The sequence below is a fragment of the Globicephala melas genome, chromosome 2 (genome assembly GCF_963455315.2).
Source record: "Globicephala melas chromosome 2, mGloMel1.2, whole genome shotgun sequence".
NCBI lineage: Eukaryota > Metazoa > Chordata > Mammalia > Artiodactyla > Delphinidae > Globicephala > Globicephala melas.
This window is the reverse complement of record NC_083315.2, coordinates 86,012,184-86,034,036: the sequence shown is the minus strand read 5'-3', so window position 1 is coordinate 86,034,036 and position 21,853 is coordinate 86,012,184. Positions and strand designations below refer to the sequence as shown.

Here is a 21,853-nt window from a genome sequence, read left to right as displayed (position 1 = left end):
TTCATTCACAAATGCATAAAATATCCAGGAAATTCCTTGTGAAATGAGCCAGAAGCAAAATAACACATTCTTCCTGACCTCCTTGCTAAATATACAGTGATTTATAATTACTAAAAAACTCAGATGAAAATCATTCTGAGGTATTACTTTCCTTCTGGGCTGAAACACCAGTGTTTTTATTTTGATACCACTGGCTATAAGATACCATCAGACACCTAATAATTTTACCATCAATTTAAGTTGGTAACACGCTCATCCTTCTTATTTCTACCACATCCCTGACAAACGGGAACAACAAAAAAATTTAACCTCTGGCGGATGGTTTCTCATTTTACTGTAGGTGACATAGCAAATAAAAGGCTTTCAACATTTGCTGCCCTCAGCTGTGTAAGCTGTTTAGGAGAAAAAGTGATACTGTTGGTTCTTTTTCCTTAGTTTGTGCAGTTTAATCTGGCCCAGCTCAGGGGAGCTTTGCCATCTAGACTTGGGGTATGTGGCCAGAATGGTGACAACCTCCCCCACTCCAAGGGGATTATGGGAAAGGACAAAAAAGTATTTGGTCCTGAATACCAGTTAGGGAGTGTGTGTGTGCGCGCACATTTGTGGGAGTGGGTGTTTGCAGCAGGGCAGCAGAGAGGCAAATTTGGAAACGTCACACCTCCAAAGGGAGAAAAAAGCTAAGTGTGAAGACATTTCAACAGTTTTCCCTTTTCCCAGTTTAGTTACTACAACTCAGAAGTCATGTATTCTTCAACCTAACCATCTCAAGGAAATCCAGGTATCTGCAGCTCAGTGGGGCTGGCCCGTCGGGTGGGCGCTGGGCGGTGGGGACTACTTGCCATTGCACTGCCCCGTGGAGGTGAAGCGGTAGCCGGGCTTGCAGTCGCAGCGGTAGCTGCCCGCCGTGTTGATGCATTCCGCGTTGCGCTGGCACACCGGGCCGTTCTGACACTCGTCGATATCTACAAGCAGGAGAGAACTGAATTACGGGGAGGGCAGAATCTGGTGTCAAGTTGATGAAGCCTCTCACACAACATGGATTTATATTTTCTTGTTTTGATCGGTTCTACTGAACAAACCATGGAAGATGGAAATTTTGTTTTCTAATTTTTCTGTTTTACAAATATTTTTCAGAAATGCAAATACTTGATTTATCACCACATACGGGTTCTAACGCTGCTAATGTCTAGAAAAAGTTGTGAAACTCAGCTTCAAGGGCCAGGACTTGATACGGGTATAGACCAAGATCCTAGGAAATCTTGTATTTGCTCAAAGCCTGGGGGTTTTAGGATTCATTTGGGTTGCTTTTGTCTGGAAGGTTGTGAGGTCTGCAGAGCAGAGCATCTCAAACCTGAATGCGTGTATGAATCACTTAGGATTTTTTTGAAAGGCACATCTGATTCAGCGTGTCTGGGGAGAGGCTTGAGATTCTGTGCTTCCATTAAGCTCCCAAGTGATGCTGGTACTCCTGGTCTACAGACAGTGCTTTGAACTGCAGGGCTGCACAGGCTCTTGCTTAAATTTCTGCCACATGGCAGTCAAGTCAAGGAGACTTAACATGAGAGATTGCACATAAAACCACTGAAAAGAACCAAACGCTTACTATCAAAGGAAAGAATAAAATGGATATTGTGTGCTCCAGGGCTTTGACTGTGCTCAGGGAGTTGTTTGTCTATCTTTTAAAAAATTTAACAGCTACCTAATACAGTTCAAATTCGTGGCATTGCAAAAGTTACTGCACAGTCCAGGCTATAGCGTGGGGCAAAATACATATTCCCTTCCCCTGCTCTTATGAGACATTCTAATTCAGTCTAAATCCAGTAAAGGGAATAGCCTGGAACACAGGTGGGAGTCAGCTCAGCACCAGTACCGGGGTTGCATGCAGAAGTCGGCTCAGCCAGAGAAGTTCCCACAAGGGGGCGGCAAATACATCAACCAAGGCCTCCTAGGTGTGTGCTTCTGTGGTGGGAAAACCTCAGTGCTATTGGCAGTCAGTGGGAGTTTCCGTCTCATACGGGGTGTGCCTCTCTGTACAACAGATACAGAAGCAGAATACGCCTACCTTGGGTTACAGTGGACCCAGGACCCAGCAGCACCTCACCACCAGGACTGCCCTGCTCTTAGTTAAGGGTGTGCAGAAACACAGAGGGTACCTTGCGTAGCTGGAGAAGCCAGTCGGCGTCACAGACAAGCATTTCTGTAATGCATCAGACGCCTAACATCCGATTCTATACATACTTGGGGAGGGCAGACGCATGGATGCTCCCTAAATCACTTCTGGAATCCATCCCAATTTCAGTCTGGCTGAGGCATGTACTAAGTCAACCTTCCTTTTCTGATTCTGCGAGCTAAGAGTGTGCTGGGAAGCAGCGGACCCTGGATTAAACATTCACCCTGAAGATGGATATCCTACGGAACGGAAACCAAGAGTTGGAGTGCTTTGTAATCTCCACATCCACTGAATGCTACCCTGACAGCAAAGTGCCTTACGCTGGGGCAGCTGTAGGTTTTCAGTCTCATGTGTGTAGCAAGGTCTAGGTTGACGTGGTGGTCCTGGATGGCCTTACCTCTGGTTTCTGGCCACCGGCTGCTGCTTCAGCAGATATAAGTGCCAAAGAGGCACCTGGGTCAAGTAACCAGCTCTGAATGGAAGAGAAGGGGAGATGCCACAGAAGGCGGCGGACATCCTGACGCATGTACGACAGGTGTCATACGGTGGCTATGAGCAGGCAGCCACCTCTCGCACTATAAGGTCACCTGCTGTGGGCTTTCTTCTCCATTCCCACATCATGCCTCCTCCCCACACCTGATCCTTGATGACCTGAAGCCCAGGGCCCGAACCAAAGCCCGAAATGACTATCTCCTTAGGAAGGTTAGGAATGGCTGTCACCCCGTTCCCACTCCCCCGCAGAGCAGGCAGAGGAAGGGACGTGGGCCAACTTGGCCACAGGAACAGAAAGCCTGGTGAGGAGAATTTAACAAGCATGCGCTTGGGGCTGTAACTTGACTCATGGTCTATAAGTTGTCCCCAGTTTAGGAGAAAAAGATTTTTACATATTAAAATGTTGACCTATGTGCTCTAATACATGCTCTAACATGAACAAAAACTCTGCTAGAGACTCCAAGTTTAAGTATTAAATAGAAAATTATTCTAGCTGTCCTAGGGCCCATGGTATATTTAATAACCAGGAACGTCCCTTTTACTAAAATGTAAAAGAACACTATCTTCCCCAGATGTTGGAAAAATATGAAGTGCGGTAAGGAATGTGCAGAATCACAGCACAAACACATGGCAAGCGGAGGTAATTTGAAAATGAAAAAAGTACCATTTGCACTCATGCCAACATTCTTCATATAAAATCGAATTTGCTGTTCTTGCCATTTGGGATTCTCTCATGCATTTGAAATATTTGCATTAACCTTGTTTTCACTTGGGAGGAGCAAAGGCTCCGTTTGGAAGAGAACACTGATTTTGAGGTTCAGCTCAAGACGACTGCCCACCACTCATGCTCACTTTCAAGCAGTGTGAAACAACAGCCATCTATTGGACACACCCGGGATCTCAAGGCTTTTCCGTATCAGCTGGGAAATCTAATACATTGTGTGTGTGGGGAGAGAGGGCCGGGGAATGGACATCCTGCTTTTCCCGCTGCGTGTTAGGGAATTTTTACATGAAATGTCTGTCGATCCACATGTTGCCCTTCAGTACTGCTAGAGTTAGATGGATTTCTGAAATTCCAACGTTGTGAACTTGGCCACATGTGTGTGTGTGGGTATGCAGCTCATCGGTTGGCTCATTTCTGGGTGTGACATAGCGACAGCCTCTCTTACCTTCACAAACCAGCAACTTGTCATTATAGAAGAAGCCCACTGGACATTCACATCGGAAGCTGCCAACCATGTTGATACACACGCCATTTTCACAGACCCCTGGGATCTCCCGACATTCATCGATATCTAGAAACAGAGCAGGTACGTATGAGTGACGGAACGGCACGCGGTCCCTCTGCAGGGTAAACTGGAATGGAGAGTCAGCTGCTTCTAATTCATTCTATGTAAGGTCTAAAGCCAGAGAAGAGAAAGTGCGTGTGTATGCGTGTGTATGTGCTTGCGTGTGTGCACGTGTGCTGGGGTGGTGATGGAAGCGGGGACGTCAGTGAAGGGCAAACTGAGATAACTGGACTGCTTGTCAGACGCTCATGCGTCTGTCTGACTGACTATCTGTTTTTCTGGTTTTGTTTTATAACATCGGCTTTGTCCAGGCGGGAGCCATCTTTGTACCCACCGGGCCCTGCGCACCAGATGAGCAGAATAAAAGTGACTGCCAAGAGAAAGTGGTCTCTCTACCCCAAGTGTGTGGTGGTGTTCGTCTAGAACGGGAGAGGAGAGCTGGTGAGGAACAGAGGAGGAGCCCATGGTCACGGCCAGCTCTGATCTTCCAAATTCCACCTCAACGCCCCCTTTCTCCTTCACATGGCTTTTGAATGGAGGTAAGTCAGGTCTGGGGATGTGAGCTGGGCCTGAGCTGACCATGGAGAGAGAGGGGGCACCAGGAAGGACTGTCACAGTAGACTGTGGCTTCCCAAGCCCAGGCACCGGGGCTGGCTTCTACGCTACAGTGTTGCCGGCCCCTGGTACACGGTCTGACAAACGTTAAGTGCCAATTAAAATGTATTCAATTAAGAACCAGTACCTGGAAGTGGGGTTGGTGAGCATTAAAACAGGACCGAAGTAGGAGTGAGAGCAGAGCCAGGACCCAGGCTGCTAAAGCCGGCTGGCCAGCTGGTGAGGGAGCCATGTGGGCAAGTCTGGTCTCCTCACCAGCCTGGTGGGTCCACTCGCTGTTTGACCTGCTCTGAACTCCTGACCATTCAGTGTCCTCTAGGATAATAACGGTAACAGTGACAGTAACAGTAGTGTCTCCCTTGCTATATGCCTGGTATATTTCTCAAGCATTTAACCTGAATTTAGTTACCAAATCATCAGGGCCACCCTATGAGATGGTCTCTAGGTACTCTGACCGTCATCATGATGCAGATGATGGAACTAAGGAAGTCAGAGCATGGAACTTGCCAAAGACTGTACAGCCAACAGGAGGCAAAGTTGGGATTCGATACCAGGAATCCGCTAACAGGCTGTCCTGTCACCCGTATGCTTTTCCACAGTCAAACAATCTTCTCAAAGCCATTAGCGAAGTGCTTGTTATCCCAGAGGACCCCTCTACCAGCCCTCTGGCAGAGTTTCACAAAACACTTCAGAAGCAGGGAGGGAATGTAAAGCTTTGGTCTTTCCAATCCATTAGGTTTCTGTTATTGTTGTTGAGATACTTTCCTTTACATATCATAGTCCGGAGCCTCTGCAAGATACTTTGTTTGCATAAGTTGTAAGAAGATGGCTATAGACTTAAGTGGAACTCACAAGAGCTTTCAGAAGAATCACACCCTAAAGCCAGTCTGTTTTAAAGGAGAAATTCGACAGGACATGGATTTATGTTGGACCTTTTTCTAAAGGGCCTGACTTTGTTTGAAGACAAATTGATCTCTTTAATGGAAAAAAAACAGCTTAGAATATCAAAGGGTGTATTTCCATTTTGAATACAACAAGTCATTATGTTTTAGATTTTTCACACATTTGTCATTCATGTTCTTAAAAAGTTAGGCAAAGATATATCACAGCGATGCACTATCAGCAAAAAGAAAAAAAAAATTCAGACATTCTTGAACTACGTACGGGTTAAAACATGAAATGTTATGTTCACATTCATTTGTTTTAAATATAAGAGACGTATTTTCAAGTTTAACAATAACAGGCTGGGTCAAATTTCTAGCCATTGTTAGGCATAAAAGAGCAAAAGCATATATTAAAAATTATATTTTCTTTTCCTGTCTGGATTCCATTTGAACTTCAACTTGGAAAAGTTTATGTTTAAAGACAAGATTAACAAACTTGCTATAGTTTTAACCCCACACGAATGGGTTCTATATGCCAACAATCTTCAGACCTTTCAGAAGAAGAGTATAAAGCTTAAATAAAACAAAGTTTCTCAGTCATCTAAATATTTTGTCATGCTGGAATTTGCTAACAATAAGTATACTGCTAACTATCACATTTCCAGTTTTCAAGAGCTAGAGGCAAAGCAAGCTGTGAGTCAGGACTGGATTCTGGTCTCAGCTCTGTTATTAATTAGCCAGGTGACCTCAGCTGAGTCCCCTCCCCTGTCTAGGCCTCTGTCCCCTCAACTGTAAGGCAAGGCCTAGCTGATGTGGACTAGATGATGTCTGAAGCCTTTCCAGTTTTATTAGTGGATGATGTTAATGCTGTTTTGAGTCTCTGCCTGCTACCAACATTAGAAGGTAGGCCTTGCTGGGGTACACGCCCGGTCCATCCACGGAGAACGATGGATTCTACTATTAAAGACCACTTATCCTCAGATCAGAGATTCTAAGGAGATGAAAAGATCTGTTTTGGGAAGGGGAAAAACAAAGCAGCTAGAGCCGGGCGTTTCAGGCCAATGCCATTTAACAGGTTTTCTTTCCAAATCATGACGTTTCTTTGGACGTTGACTATGGAGCCATATGTATTTGGCACTAAGAGAGCCAGGCTGATTGCTGGACCAGACCCTTGTTTTCTTAAACAAGGTCATTGGAAAGGCTGATGTGGATTTCAGTTTACTTATTGGGAATAAGGTGGAACAGACAAAGTGGTGATGTTTGCTACTGGACACAACTGCTCAGAGTTAAGAGGGGCATCTAAGGACCCACAGAAATCACACTGGGGAAAGACTGAGGAGGCAATAGCTTTCCATCTACTTTTACGTTACTTGGCTTTAAACCACAAAGGCATCACTTCCATTGGCTGAACGCTGTGCGTTACTTCTGAATCTTGCGTAAGCTTCACTAGCACTGCAGTGGCCTCTGCTCCAGTTACCAGACAGGGCCTCAGATGGGAAAGATTTTTTTTTTTTTTTTTAACTTCACATCTAAAAATCCCAAAGCAGATAACCTGAGGAGATTCTATGTGAGATAAAATTGATCCACCTACACATAAGTATTAGTTTGAACAGTCGTATTAAACTCAGGTCTTAGTCAGATGGAAGGATTGGGAATTGTAGTCAAATCAAACGTCAACTGGCCCTACTCCCAGAATCTCTCTTTGTTGATGCCTAGGGTTGGTTTAACTAAGCTTGATTGTAATTCTGTGAAAAGCTTTCCAGTCCCCTTAATCATGACCGACAAATGCTGCTGCCAATTAGGTGGAGCTACACAGGGTGTCTGTACTGTTTGTTTCAAACTAAGAATCAGAGTTTCAATAAAGCTAAATGGCACTGTTTAATTTGTTCCTTCTAAGAAAAAAAAAGCAAACTGAGAAAATAACAATGTGTACTTCCTTTTCTTAACACAAAGGCAGAGACAAAAAGTTCCAACAAAGGCATCATAAACTCACCAACAGGTAAACCAGTGTAAATGTCGATGACGAAGCCTGGCCTTTGACTTCCACAGAGCGTAGCAAATTCATCTGCAGTGATTGAACGAAGGTGGGGTGAGCGGGGTGGGAATAGGGGTCAGCAGAGAGCAATAATTAGGCTGAACAAAATTACTTTGTATACATTCTTGAAAGGTATTTACCTGTATTTTGAAAAATTTAAAATAAAAAATTAATCTGAAAATTCCTACAGATGGTGTAAACTTCTCCTTAAGACAGGCATTGAAGGAAAAGTGACCTCATGTTGATGTAATAGTGAGGCAGAAGCAGAGGTCTCTATATCATATGCCACTCATTTGTATGATCCTGCCTGTAGGAATCTGGGTTTCTATAAGGATGTTGTTCAGCTCTGAACCCAGGGACTGGCATGAGTGCCTCTTTCCACTCTGCATTAAGGGATCTAGGATTTAATGAATGTATACAAAAGCCATTTCCTCGACAGACTGGGGGAGACCACGGCAAATCTAGCTAAGTTCTTGATAGGAGGTCTATTAATGACTAATTCACGTCAAACAACCAACTTACCTCATTACTTCAAGTTTTGGAGCTGGATTTCTTTTGATGCAGCTCTCTTGTTCTCTCTCGCTCCCTCCCCCCGACCCTTTATCTTTCTCTCCTTCACCTGAATTCATCAAAGTTGATAATAAAGGATGCACTAAATGTCATCTGTGGTCCCTTGTAACTCTGCGATTCTGTAATTGCAGATCATGAGTGTACCCAGTATAGCATGGTATCAATTTAAGCTCAAGAAGGCCACTGCCTTATGGGTCAAACCTACTGAAAATTAGTAAAAGGTTTCCAAAAGTATTTTAATCAAAATGTAACATGTTCTTTTCATAGTGCTTTTATTTCCTTATAAAAAAAGAAGTTAGGGTCCACTTCCAACAAGTGTCACGCCAGCTCCACTGACCATCCGGACAAATTTCAGGGACTCCTAAACTGTGTGCAGACTGCATAGCTAATGAACAGCCATGCCTGGATTTGGCCAGTATTCAACATGAAGACGAAACCTTGCCTGTTGTATTAAGAGTATGCAGATTCTTAAAACTCAGACAGATATTTCTGAAAGTAAATGGTAGTCTTTATCAGAGATCTCCAAAGTGGTCTGCAGGGGAATGTACAATGAACCATCAATGTAAAAAAGAAAATACTAGGATGTCTAGCTTTGTAAAATCCAATTTTAAAATTAATTTTGTGTATATTTTATAATAGAACAGTTTGTGAAAATAATCAATGCATCTCTCAATAGAATTGAAAACAAATATATAGAGACATATACACATTTACTTGTAAATACACACAGCAGGTGCGTGTAACCTCCAGGTTTTTTAACGATAGGTATGTACGATCAAAAGACTTGAAGGCCACTGGTCAAGATCAGGGGTCAGCAAATTTTTTCTTAGAGGGCGAAGAAGTAAATATTTTAGGTTTTGCAAGCCGTGCAGTCTCTGTTAAAAGTACTCAACTATTTCACGAAAGCAACCATAGATAATATGGAAATAAATTAGTGGGGCTGAATTGTAGTAAAATTTTATTTACTAAAATTTGAAGTTCATAAAATTTTCAGGTCATGACATATCATTCCTTTGACTTTTTTTCCAACCATTTAAAAATGTCAAAATTATTTTTAGCTTGTGGGCCATACAAAAATAGGAGGAGGGCTGGATCTGGCCTGTATGGGCTCGTTTGTCAACCCCTGGTCTAACAACATCTTGCAGAGTGGGGACAACTCGTAATTCTAAGTAATGGTTATTACATTATTTCCAGAGTAAACAATGGATGAAATGGTATATTTTACTAAAAAAGAATCTTCTGTTTTATGCACTGTCAGGTAGCACCAGACAATAGGTTTAGGATTTTACTTATCGCTGTGGGGAATGGAGTAGGTACCACACAATTCTCAGATCAATACTCTGCATGGTAGTTCAATTCAATCTAAATCACAAAGATAATCTAGATCGTCATTAGTAAATGATGTCATCACGATATATAGGACATATATCATCTACCGTATAAGAACACTGCACCAAAGTTTTTGCTTCATTTACTGCTAAGATGTAAATTAGACTTTTTTTTCCAAACAGGTAACATTATTTGGATTTTTCTGTATGAGGATATAAGAAGAAATTTCTCTAAGATCTCAATATCAAGGAGTTGATCTTTTCTGCTTTTCTTTAGTGTTGATTTTGCTTTGTGGTCATTGAGACTCTTAGATTCGATCACATCTCTCTCTATGTGAGCTGCTAGAAGGTTTAGAGCCCAAGTTATTGCTCGTTGCTGGCAAGTGTGTAGGAATTCCCAGCTTGGATCTTGTGTATTACCCTTGTTCCTTGCTCTGAGTTTCTTACCCTTGCTTTCCATTTGCATTAGGCCTTCTTATTTTACATTTGCATCTTTGTGGGCCACCTTGAATTCTTTCTGGAACAAGATTAGTTATAAATAAGTAAAATTGATAGGACTATGGTTTACTTATTTGTCATACTGCTTTGCCCAATGTTTCCAGACTTTTAGTTATATGGCAGACTCCATAACAATGGTAACAATGTTTATATTTTTGTGATATACTGAGTCTACGCGTCTGGTGAACGAACCTGGGTATAAATTAGAAAGCATATTCTGTGACTCAGTTTTCACCTGCAAGTACTAAGATCAACTGTGACTTTAACTATTTGCCCTTGTGAGCTAATCCTTTCTTATGAAGATCAACGATGCACCCTTTTCTTCCCTTGCTGAGATTCATTTCCCCAACCATTTGTGGGTAATGTACCGAGCTATCTTTCTGGTAACGGTGAAACTAAAACTCACCTGTGCTTGGGATGGGACACTGTTCACAGGGCTTATTCCAGGCCCGGCCAATGTTGTAGGAACAACAGCACATCTTCTTGGTCATATTGAACAACAGTTCTCCGTCGCAGGTCTGGTTGTCAGCGTAATAGTTCCTGTAGCACAAGCTTCTCCTCATATCTAGAAGAAAGGAGGAAGTTAAGGGACTGGTGATGCCATGGGGAAATCACGACAGGGAGATTCTAAGGGGATACTTAAGGCGTGAATCTCTTTTGAAGTGTATTGTAACTTGACTTCAATCAGGGCAGGAAAAGCCTGCTCTCACACAGCTCTCCGTCGTCCTATGCTGCTACAAGAAAAAGGACTTTGAGAAATATATTCCCTGTTGTTTTGTGCCACAGAACTTAGTCATTATGTAGCTGCGGTGTTAATAAACTTTACGTGACTCTCCACCCAGTCTCCTGGTAACAATTCTCCACTGCTATCTGGCAGTGATTTTCTCATTTCCGACTCATGATGTTTTAATACTGTAGGTCAGTGCTGTAAATATAGTTGTATAAAGATACACCCAAAGTCAAACAAAAGAAGTACTATTAAACCTTTGTTTGGGATTTTCCAACATTACATTTTAAAGAAAACTCCCAACCACCCACACGAGATGGTGAGAAAAGGCCCAGCTTATGCTTTACAGGAGAGGAGGCTCTCTCAGTGAAAGGGTGGCAGTACTCGCTCTTACGAGTAATGTTAACGCTGAGGACTAACTGCTGGCTCGGAAGCTCTTTTTCTCTTTGCAGATGAGGACCAAACATGCACTATAAAGAAAAGCTAGGACTTACCCATGCAATTATTCCCCCCATTCACTTGCATGTAGTCTGGAGGGCAAATACAGGTGTAGTTGCCCACGGTGTTATAACACGTCCCTGGACCACAGATTCCGGGAGTTTCACATTCATTCACATCTATAATCCAAAGAGAAAGTGGTATGTGAATATGGAAGTTTCACTCTTTGGAATGGTCTGGTACTCAGGGTCACTATAAATGTTGATGGTCTTGGAGAAAATCCACAGGGCACTTCGCAACCTGGATAAGGAACATGGATGTTTCATTCTTCAGTGTCCTTAGTCTGTGCTAATGTGTGCATTTTCAGGAGAGGAGTTTTAGAAAAGGAAATTTTACCTTCTGATATGAGTTCTTAATAAACGATTCCAAAACATCCTCAAACACGTGCAGTGATGGTAATGTGGAGAAATTATCATTCTCAAGTATCTTTCAGGAAGATAGCTAGGTACTGCATATGTTCACAAAATCTCAGGAAGGATATGATATATCCTGAAGCCATCAAAACCTGGCTTCATGAATCTGCACTGGTAAGACAGCACAGAAGTAGGTATATCACGCCTCCTTCCCCATTTTCAAACACAGGGGCTGATTCTAATTTTTGTTAACTCCATGGGTCTTAAGATGTGTCATGTGTATTGTGATGCCTGACTGATACTCAACAAGGTTGTCACTGCCGAGATCACCTAATAAGCCTTTTGGAGAAGCAGAGGAATATTTCCCCTCCAGGACACAGGGAGGTCTTCTCCTCCCAAATCCGTTGTGTGACTCCTGTATAGAGATGAAAACCATTTCCCCACGCGGGTCAATGGTCCACGTACTCTGAAAGCTAACAGTGGTCGATAGTCTCCACCTTCCCAGTAACACAGGATGAACAGGAGTCATCACTTGCATCATAAAACCAAAGGGGCTGCCTCCAAAGAGAAGCTCATTTAAATGCTTAGTACAAATGAGAAGTGGTAAAGGACAAGAAGAAGAGCCCAGAACTGTCCAGAATATAGAAGCCACTGAAATGAGACCTGTGCTACTCCGATAAAAATGGCTTTTCTGAAAAGCATGGAAAACTCTGCAGGCATAAACAGGACTATGGCTCAAGATAACAAAACACCATTTCTCTCAAAAAAAAAAAAAAAAAAGAGGGCGATTTAGGGTGTATTGGACATGATATTCTGTCACTAACATGAGCGCAAGCTGCCACGTGTGGCATCGTTTCCTGGCCACGTTCGCACTTAGACTATTGTGCTGTATTGCTAGAGTCTCAGTTTCCCTGGTGGCTAACTGTATGCTGTTTTTCGAGGTCAGTTCTTAATATCTGAAAGAACCTGTCATCCTAAAAGGGCCACGTACCATCACACACTCGGGTGTCTTCATTCAGGTAGTAGCCTGTCGGACAGCGGCACTGGAAACTGCCAAAGGTGTTGATACATTTCCCGCCTTGGCACAGCCCTGGGAGCTCCTGGCACTCATCGATATCTATCAAAACGACAACGACAGCATTGTAAATAAGACCGAGGAAGTTCCAAAGGTGCGCACTTTAAGATAAGCGAAACAGAATTACCTTCCAATATAACCGTGATAGGGTTGGGTCGAAAACCTTCTCCTCCAGGACAAAGAATTTTGTACTCAGCTATGGAAACAACAACAAAAAGATCAGACTGAATTCTTCTGAATCTAAAATTTCTAGAAATAGTATCCTCAAGAGAAAAACGGACATATCCATCTTAAAATATTCATTTTCAGGCATCTTGGGCAGTTACCCCACCCACCTGAAGCAGGTTAACATCTTTGTATATACTTCTCCTTTCAAATGGCTTTTTCTATGTGTGCCAAATGTAAGGCTACTGTCCTCAGTCTCTGAACCTTCCGCCTACTCTCTGGTCTTGCGTTCTTATGAACTATTTTATTCTCTATCTCTTATATTCTTATGAACTATTTTATTCTCTGTCTCTTATGTTCTTATGAACTATTTTATTCTCTATCTCCATCATTATTTCTTTTTAAAGATTTTCTTTCCCTTTTTATTTTGCAACCATCTCCTCCATTTTTATGTTTTGTTCAGTCTTATTTCCTGGGAATCACAACTTCCCTTAATATTGTTAATCAGCTTGTCTCCAAAACCCTTTCCAAACAGAGCCTTAGGAAAAGCTCTTCTTTCTTGGTTCCCATCCCACTTCTCTCCTCAATGACTAGAGAGTTTTCTTGCCCCTCTGTTTCTACTGATGGCAACACTAATTCCCCTGGTTTCCAAAACCAACTTTTTACAGTGTCCTCTGATTCCCTCCATTAATTCTGTCATCCAAGTATTTCACTCGAAAACATTTCTTTCAGTCCCATGCACCGGCAGTGTGAGCCATACAGGAACACATGGATAAGAATGACCTGAATCTGCTGTATCATCCTGACAAGCATCTGTAAGAATCAGTTCTTTCCTAATGATCATGGTCTTTCCCAATCTGATAATCCCCCTCCTCGATTTCTGAAATTATATGTATATATGCATAAATGTATATATGTATGTATTCCAGTTCTAGCTCTGATCCAGTTTGAGGTGGGGTGGACCTCTATTGCTTGGCTAATCATTGTTACTCAATAGAACTGACTCCCCCTGCACCCCACCTAACCATCTTGCTTTGAGTCTTTCAACATCAGTGAAATTAACTATCCTCCTCTTTTATTTTTCTCTCCCCTTCCTGCAATCATCCACTCTTTTTAAGTCCCCTCTTTCATGTCACACACCCTTCCTTCAAGCCCCAATTAAAAAATGCACCAAGTTATCACCACACACTGTCAATCACAACTGACTTCCCTTTCTGAATAAAGGAGAGAAGGAGGTGCCTGCCAAGCACCCACCCCTGTGCTGAGTGTTTTACGTGAGTGATTTCATTTAATCCTATGAGGCATATTATGAATGAGGAAACAGGCTTGCTGACTCCAAAGTTACATGGGTGGCGAGTGACACAGTCCTAACTGGAACCAGGTGTGCTCTTTCTCCCACTCACGGCACTGAGTCTGCTCTTCTTTCTTCCCTTATTGAGGTCTACGTTGAATTACAGCTCTTATGTTTAGGTCATATTTTGCTAGACTGTACACTCCTGGAAGGCAGGAACTACCCATTAGACTAGAATTAGCCATCCAATTATCCATAAATTATCACCTCTGCACACACAAAGTACATCCTCTAGGTACTCAACAAATAATTTCAAAAAAAGTAAATAAGTGACCCTTCAGCAAGGAAAGAATCAATACCTATCCCAATATACCCTGTAAGCAGCAGCCACTGACCTTTGCCCCAGAAGCTACATCTGACTCTAAATCGTAATACAGCATCCGCTTAGAAAAAGGAAAGCCTTTTATGTTTTTAGAAGACATGTCCTTAAAATCACACTCTAAAGCTTTCTTTCAAGTCATACCATAAGAATGGAATGATTTTCCGTTTCATATTTGCTTAGTTAATTGCTTCTTTTTCACCCAGGGAAACTCCCATCTGTCCTAGAGCTTCTAAGATTAGCCAATAGATGACAAGAGGAGAGATCAATGTGCCCTAATATAAGTAACCTAGCCTGGAAAATCTTCTTTAAAATACTGCTATCTTCTTTTCACTCAGACAGAAATGAGGTGTTGCCTGCCCTACTTGACCTTTTAGTGCAAGCCAACTGGGGACATGTTCTGACTTCCAAATTGGGAGTGGGATTCTTCAACAGGGCTGGAAGGACTGATCTCCCCTCCCTGATTAAAGACTAGAGACCAGTGGCAGCTCCCTCCCTCTGTGGCTTCTATTCTCTGGAGCTAGAAAGGAGAACTGGACTGAGCTGGAATAATAATAATAAATAGGAGGATGTCCACTTACATGTGTTCACAGCAGGGCACAGCTCACAAGGAGTACCCCAGGCTTTACCCAGAGAGCAGCAGCAGGAAGCCTTGGAAACACCAACTCCAATTTCATTGCTACAGGCTGTGTCTCCATTGTCTCCTCGAGGTCGAACATCCAAATAGCAATTTCCAGAGCGGGTATCTATTTACCATATACAAACAAAAAGGCGTCAGGCAAATTCTTTCTACGTAAGGGTTGAAACCCACTTCCAAAAAACGGTTTAATAACCATAATTTACTAAGAAACTAAAAAGTGCCCAAACACATATACTGGGAATTTACCTAGAGACAAGGACCTGAAAGTATAAACCATATTTAGGAAATGTTTAAATTCTTATATGATTACTTTTTAAAAATTTGAGGATGCAACGTTCAATGTTGCTTTAAAAATAACAAACAGTATGTTTCTCTGAAAAGTTTTTAAGATCTTACCAACACAGCCAACTCGAGTTGGATTCAGCTCAAAATCGGGTGGACAATCACAGGTATAGCTGCCTGGGGTGTTGACACAGTTCCCACTGATACACGTGGTTGGATCCAGACATTCATTAACGTCTAAAACCAAACAGCAAGGGGCAGAGTTATCACCCGAGCCAACGCGGGGAAGGCATCACCATAAAACGGTAGCACCAAATCTAGCGCTCCCAACTAGGATTTTTAAGAGTTTCCAGTTGTAATTACCCCTAGAAATATAGTCTTCCACTTCTGAAATAAAACCCCTCAGGAAGGAAATATGTCATAGTCTTTGGTCTTTTTCCCCTGGAACACATTTAGCATTCAAATTTGTCATCAGGAGAAAATATAACTTTGGAACTAGGAAAAATATTTCAGTGAAGGTAACTGAAAGCAAAACACTACTGTGACCTCGGTCAACCAAAACTTCAGACACAGGTTTTAAGAAAATATATTTAATATGTGCAGCTTGTTATTTTATCAAATGAGAGCAAGATGTCCCAGGGAACCGTCAGTTGCAGGCGACTTCTGCTGCCTCCCCCGCTGGGCGTGCTTGCCTCGGTACAGCTGAGCGCAAGCACACACACACACACACACGGGGCTTAGCGTGTTTCTGCAGGCCTGCTAAGAGTCTCTCTCCCGTCACTGATGCTGGGTTGAATATTTCCCTTTCAGTTTCTGTTCCAAAAACATGTACAGAATTCCAGATATTTAAGACAGGGGTTTTGGCGAATTCCACCCCTGTGCAATCCTTTTGTCTATTTTGAATACTTGTAAAATATTCAAGAACAGACACGCTGATTCAGAGAGAAGAGACTGGGAAATGAGGATGATACTTTCTGCTCCGGTCCTCCTGTTCGGACCTGGTAACCCTCTTGGAGGTTCCACTGTGGAAAATTCTTTTGCTCAAATCGCATGTGACCTTAGAGGGACAGGATAGACTAACAGGAATCAGGGTGGGTAGAATGATGCTGGTGGTGATTTGGAGAACTGAGGAGGAGGCGTGGCAGCGGAGAGGTGACTTCCTGCTGTGTGCTAGAGGCCGGCTTGGTGTCATAATAGTTTTTTTGAAAAACCAAGAGAAGTAGGTGTGCTTGGGCAAGAATACCTCAGTCCTGAGCAATTTCAGGGAGGTGGTCATAACTGGAGAGCCACTGAGTCATGGCTTGTTTAGGCAGCTGGAAAAATTAGGGTTTTCTTGAAATCCTGAGCCCGTACAGAATGGAACTTATTTCCTTAGTATCCTTGAATCGAAGGGGACGCTAGGGTGGAGAACTGAAAATGGCTCTCAAAGTCTTAACTCAGTGCCGAGATCAACCAATGAGGATCTACAGAGTGCCCGCTACGGCTTTTCTAATTTTTTTTTTTAATGTTCCTGAAGAGTTCTTTGCTCTACAAGAAAACGATCGACACACTAGAAATGGGCGGTTGACTTCTAGGTACCGCGTTCTCTGGTGACCACCAACAGGCCAGGGCTCGGAAGGAGTGGGTGTCTCAGCAGAGAAGTTCAAGGCAAAACCCATGATCCCAGGGCACAGCCTTCAAAAGGAAACTCTCCAAAAATGTGCCCAAGGAGAAAAGGAACGGCAAGCCCGGAACATGCCTCTGTAACCATGAGCTCGATTCTAGGCTACTAACTCTGCACCTTCAACTCTCTTCAAGTTTTTCCCTCTGCATGCTCATATCTAATCAGTTCCAGGTCTGAAGAAATTTATTCTGTGATTCCTAATGCTTCTTCATCCCTGCTTTTCTTTTGTGACTCTGCGAATATCCCTGTGTGATCCTGCAAGGCCCCAACAGCTGGGTCCCCTGGGACGCCTGGGAGCAGATTTCCATGCAAATAGATGCCTTACCTGTGCAGTTCCCCCCACTTCTGTCCAGTTCGTAGCCGATCTCACACTCACAGCGGAAGAGGCCAGGGAGATTGTGGCAGGTTCCAAAAACACAAATGTTTGGAAGAGAGCACTCGTCAATATCTTGGGAAAGGAGGAAAGGGGGGAGAAATTAAATTATTTTTTTGCTAAAGAAACTGCCTGATGTAATTAGGCAAATGATGTTACTATTAAGAAAATGAAGACTATGTGACATTGACCTAGGTCCTTCTCCTGTAGACTTTCAGATATCTGTCATCTGTAAGGAAGTCTCCTAGGTGAGAACTTCCCTTTTCTCAGCCCCTATTACATGCCAAGCAGCGGGCTAAGCATTTTATGTATAATCTCATTATGGTGCTTTACGTAGCTCCACATCGATAAGAGCCAAACAAGCCAACTTAGACTAAATTCTTTGGTTGTTCTTATCTATACGTTCACTGTTTTTGTTGTGAGTTAAAATTTTAAGAACCACAAAGGCTTTGTGGTAACTTTTATCGCCAGTTTTTGTAGTCCTCTGTGTTCCTAGTACCGTGGTGTGTGTTTGCAGTTGTTGACGGAGATCTAAAAACTGCGGAGGCTTTTTCCAGGCCTCTGTCCCTGCCTCCCATTAACATGCTGCTTGTGTAATTGGCAGGCAGGCACATCTGCAGCCTTGAGACTGGCTTTTAATAGCCATGAACACTCTGCCAGTGATGATTTATATTAAGAACAAACAAACAAACAAAACATTCCCTTATAGCATTAAGGGAAGCAAAACTTTCACTGTGCCTATCTCTGCTCCCAGAGGTGGCACAGTACCTGTTTTCCTTGGATGTTCACAGTAACAGAAGTAAACAAGGCATTAGGCACATGATCAAGAGCATTATTAGTTTCTTGCCTCGGAGGAATTTTATATCAAACTCTGCCTGTTTCATATAAACTGTATAAAGAACATCCAATGGTTCCATAACAAAGAAAAGTATTTACATAGAACTATATGAGGGAATTAGTATACATGTCACAGCTAACGACTGACTTTGAGTTAATGTCCTAGTAACAAGCAACAACGATTAGTTAAGACATTAATCAGGGTCTTGTTTAAACCTCTACTGTCAATCGTTACCATGTGTTTATTTCTACTGAAATTTTTTCAGTTCACTGTGGTCACTAATTCTTCTCAATGAGGGATAATGTGCTTCAATTTGACAAGTGTGGGTAAAGAGAAGAATCCTGTGTTTCTTAGTGGGATCCATCCTCAGCCAACAGGCTCTCAGGAAGGACTCTTCCTGTCTGACCAACACTTCTCAGGAAGATGGAGCCTTACGCTGAGAGACATCTTGACGTATGGTATCATCCCTAGGGGTTCCTTACTAAGTGGATTTGCAAAAGACTGTTCCACGTTCATACGTATTAGATATTTGGAGACCATGTGAGACATAGCCAGGACATTGTTCTACCTACAGACAAGACTATCCACTCTGCTGTTACTTTAAAGCCTTTATTTCTAGAAACAAAACCACAGCAGAGATTAAAAACTGTGTTTCCATATTTGAATATGGAAACTATCACTATCAGGGCACCAGCACTTTGAGCTCTTTCCACCAGCAATGGGGATGAATACGTTGCGTTGACTTGGTTATCCCCATTCTCCTATGACTGATGGGTGTACTCTTGCAAATCATCTGGCCAAGGCTGCATGTGCAGCTTATGGCCAAATAGCTGAGATTTTCTCTACACAAAGAGCAATGGTCCAGCTGGAGACCCAATCTCTCCACAAACTGAACTGACCAGGTTAGATGGGAAGCCAAAACACAACTTGGTGTAAAAAACAAACAAATGAAAGGCATCAGGAATGTTTAAATAAGCTGATCTCATCAGGCCCCGCAAGGCCCCCCCGGCCGCTTGCCCATCACTTACCTTCACAGGCTTTCCCGTCAGCACTGGGCACAAAGCCCATGTCACATTCACAGCGATATCCTCCCGGGGCGTTGAGGCACTGGCCATTGCCACACAGATTCAGATTCTCAGAGCACTCATCAAGATCTACAGCCAGAAAGAAACACAAGTTACTCTTCCTTAGTTAGTTTTCTGATTCCTCAGGTCCAACAACTTTTATAATTGTCAGCTTCCTGAGGGTAGCGGTATTTCATCATAATTTCTACTTGACACATTAAACTCAATTTTCTCTTCTGAATACTAATATTGAATATATAGTCAACATGGGGTTCAGATACAGAATCCTGAATGCTCAATTATCGCTAATGGGTAGTAAGTCAAACAGATCGTTCACACTAAGACTTTTGCAAGCAGGATCATCGATGTGAGGACACATCCATGACAGGAAATAACACGTCATGGTTGTGCCTGATTCTCAAGCTTCAGGCTCTGCTCAGATGGGCAGCAAAAGCCCTAGGATAGCAACTATAGAGGAGACCAAAACTTCCTGCTTAATCTCTTCTGAGTTTTGCTACTAAGCACAGGTGTTAAATATCAAACACATGAACCATACATGCCTGGTACATGAAACTTGGAATATTTTCTGAAAAGCAATGGGAAGTTTATGATGACAGAACTTCACTGGGTTAAGCAAAAACAATTTCAAGTATGATAAAACTTTTAGTGAGCTAAAACAAAATCCAGATACATCACTTACTGGCCCTCAGCCCCTTTTACGTTTAAATGACTTCTCGTGAGCAGAGTACTCAGGAAAAACTGATGCTTCAGGTCCTATGAGCTTCTATGCTACCTAACGGCCAATGAAAAATGTACCTCAATATCTTATTTAATACCAATGCCCTGACTTAAAAAGTGCTGTCTGTATATACATGGTCATGATAAGTGTATATATCATTTCTTTATAATCATGTTTCTAATCATACATATTTAAATGTATGTAATAGTTCACATTAATTCTATGACTGTTCATTAGCACTGAGAAGAAAATGTCATTAACATATTGTAAAACTGGAAGTGAATGAATTCCTTTCAAAGCAGTTATGAAATTCTCACTTATACTAATGTGGAATGATAACAACGATGGCAAGTGGAAGAAAAATATATGCTGTTGATCTGATCCAGAATGTCTAATTTCTTTTCCTCACGTAGGTTCCTCCAGCAAGTTCACACTTGGTTTTAATATGGAAAACAAGTCAGCAGTGAGAAACAGGCACAAAAATATAAAGGCTAAGGGTTATGAAAGGAAGTGTGATTTATTTTAAACTCATGACATCATTACATACAGTGACACATATATCAACTATATAACTATATATACATCTATGTAAATATATATTTAGTTTCTGAGGTCTCCCTAATTGCGTCGGCTACAAATTTCCATTCCACAGGAATGTCGTTTCAAATAACCAATATTTTCTGTTCCAAGTTGTCTATAACTGACCCAGCCTTCAGAAAAGAATTGATGGCTTGAAAGACGTCGAGCACCTTGCTTTTCCGACTGCCGTTTACACAGCTGTTTCCAACACGAGCCTACCTGTACAAGTGAAGCCATCGCCTGTGTATCCTTCCTTGCAGAGGCAGCGGTAAGAGCCCATGGTATTCTTGCAGTCTGCATGTTGGCTGCACATGTGGGTCCCATTGGAGCATTCGTCCAGATCTTAAGGAAAGAGGTCACACATCATTATGAACAGAAAATGTGACATTTAAAATCAGTAAAACACAAATTAAATTTTTCTTTACAGAGCTGATATTTTCATATTTATAATCCATGCAGTTCATGAGAAGCAGTTTGTTACTTTCCAACCCACCAGTGCACTTAATGCCATCTCCAATCCACCCGGGGCTGCAGCTACATTTGAAGCTTCCTGCCGTGTTGGTACATACAGCATGTCTGTCGCAGTTGTGTGCTCCAATTTCACATTCATTGATGTCTGGAAAAATAACCAGTGGTTTAAACAAAGTTTAGCAAAGATGCCTTTTGGGTCTTTTAAATAACTTAGCAATATTCAAAAGTTGACTTGCTTTCACATTTCTCACAGTATAACATAGATTGGTTTAGCATCCACATGTGTAAGCTACATAAATTGAACAGATTTAAATGTCAATTTATAAAGAACAACATACTGCTACTTGTTGTTGTTAACTCTAATTATTTTCCATTATTTTAATGTAAGTGTCCAGCCACTGCAAAACAAAATGAAGCTCCTTCCAGTTGAAGATCTTAAAAAGTGAGTCGCCTAACATTCTATCCTATTAATGCTCATGGTCATTTGTTTCTATTCCCAATATTTTTATTAAATCAACTATAGAGAAATGATGCACATTGCTTTCATATCTCATATAAAGGAATACAATGTTGTTGGCATGTTAGAAAGCTTTTTCAATCATATTCTATACACTAAGTATATTTTATTCTTAAATGTAAAACACCGTATTATTTAATCACGCTTTATTTCTATAAAAGTTTTACTTTAGGTATCTCTAATTCAAGCATTTGCAGAGAATATTCCTTAAGGCAGTGTGTGAACTATCTTTTCTCTAGCCAGCGCTTTGGGACCCAAGCCTTCTTGCGTATTTCCTGTAAAACTCAAGTCAATTCAAGAGAGATTTTTCAGTAAAGG

At 42.0% G+C, this 21,853-nt stretch overlaps 1 protein-coding gene and 1 long non-coding RNA gene across 3 annotated transcripts in view; one reads left to right on the top strand and one right to left on the bottom strand.

Moving 5' to 3' along the window:
* Window positions 1-20,805, top strand: part of LOC132596851 (uncharacterized) — a 69,125-nt gene extending 48,320 nt beyond the window's left edge. Inside the window, exons 8-10 of the long non-coding RNA XR_009563003.1 lie at window positions 3,861-3,972; window positions 4,263-4,490; window positions 20,659-20,805. This is a non-coding gene — a long non-coding RNA (uncharacterized lncRNA). The remainder of the gene's footprint in view (window positions 1-3,860; window positions 3,973-4,262; window positions 4,491-20,658) is intronic.
* The window catches only part of FBN1 (fibrillin 1), a 252,069-nt gene that overhangs the window by 54,219 nt on the left and 175,997 nt on the right, over window positions 1-21,853 (bottom strand). For both annotated transcript variants that reach the window (XM_030842674.2, XM_060294282.1), the window contains exons 32-44: window positions 21,041-21,163; window positions 20,767-20,889; window positions 19,194-19,319; window positions 17,280-17,402; window positions 15,406-15,528; window positions 14,951-15,115; window positions 12,662-12,730; window positions 12,451-12,576; window positions 11,103-11,225; window positions 10,288-10,446; window positions 7,444-7,515; window positions 3,832-3,957; window positions 840-962 (exon numbers count right to left, since the gene is read on the bottom strand). In XM_030842674.2, coding sequence (XP_030698534.1) covers window positions 840-962; window positions 3,832-3,957; window positions 7,444-7,515; window positions 10,288-10,446; window positions 11,103-11,225; window positions 12,451-12,576; window positions 12,662-12,730; window positions 14,951-15,115; window positions 15,406-15,528; window positions 17,280-17,402; window positions 19,194-19,319; window positions 20,767-20,889; window positions 21,041-21,163 — 1,581 coding nt within the window. The remainder of the gene's footprint in view (window positions 1-839; window positions 963-3,831; window positions 3,958-7,443; window positions 7,516-10,287; window positions 10,447-11,102; window positions 11,226-12,450; window positions 12,577-12,661; window positions 12,731-14,950; window positions 15,116-15,405; window positions 15,529-17,279; window positions 17,403-19,193; window positions 19,320-20,766; window positions 20,890-21,040; window positions 21,164-21,853) is intronic.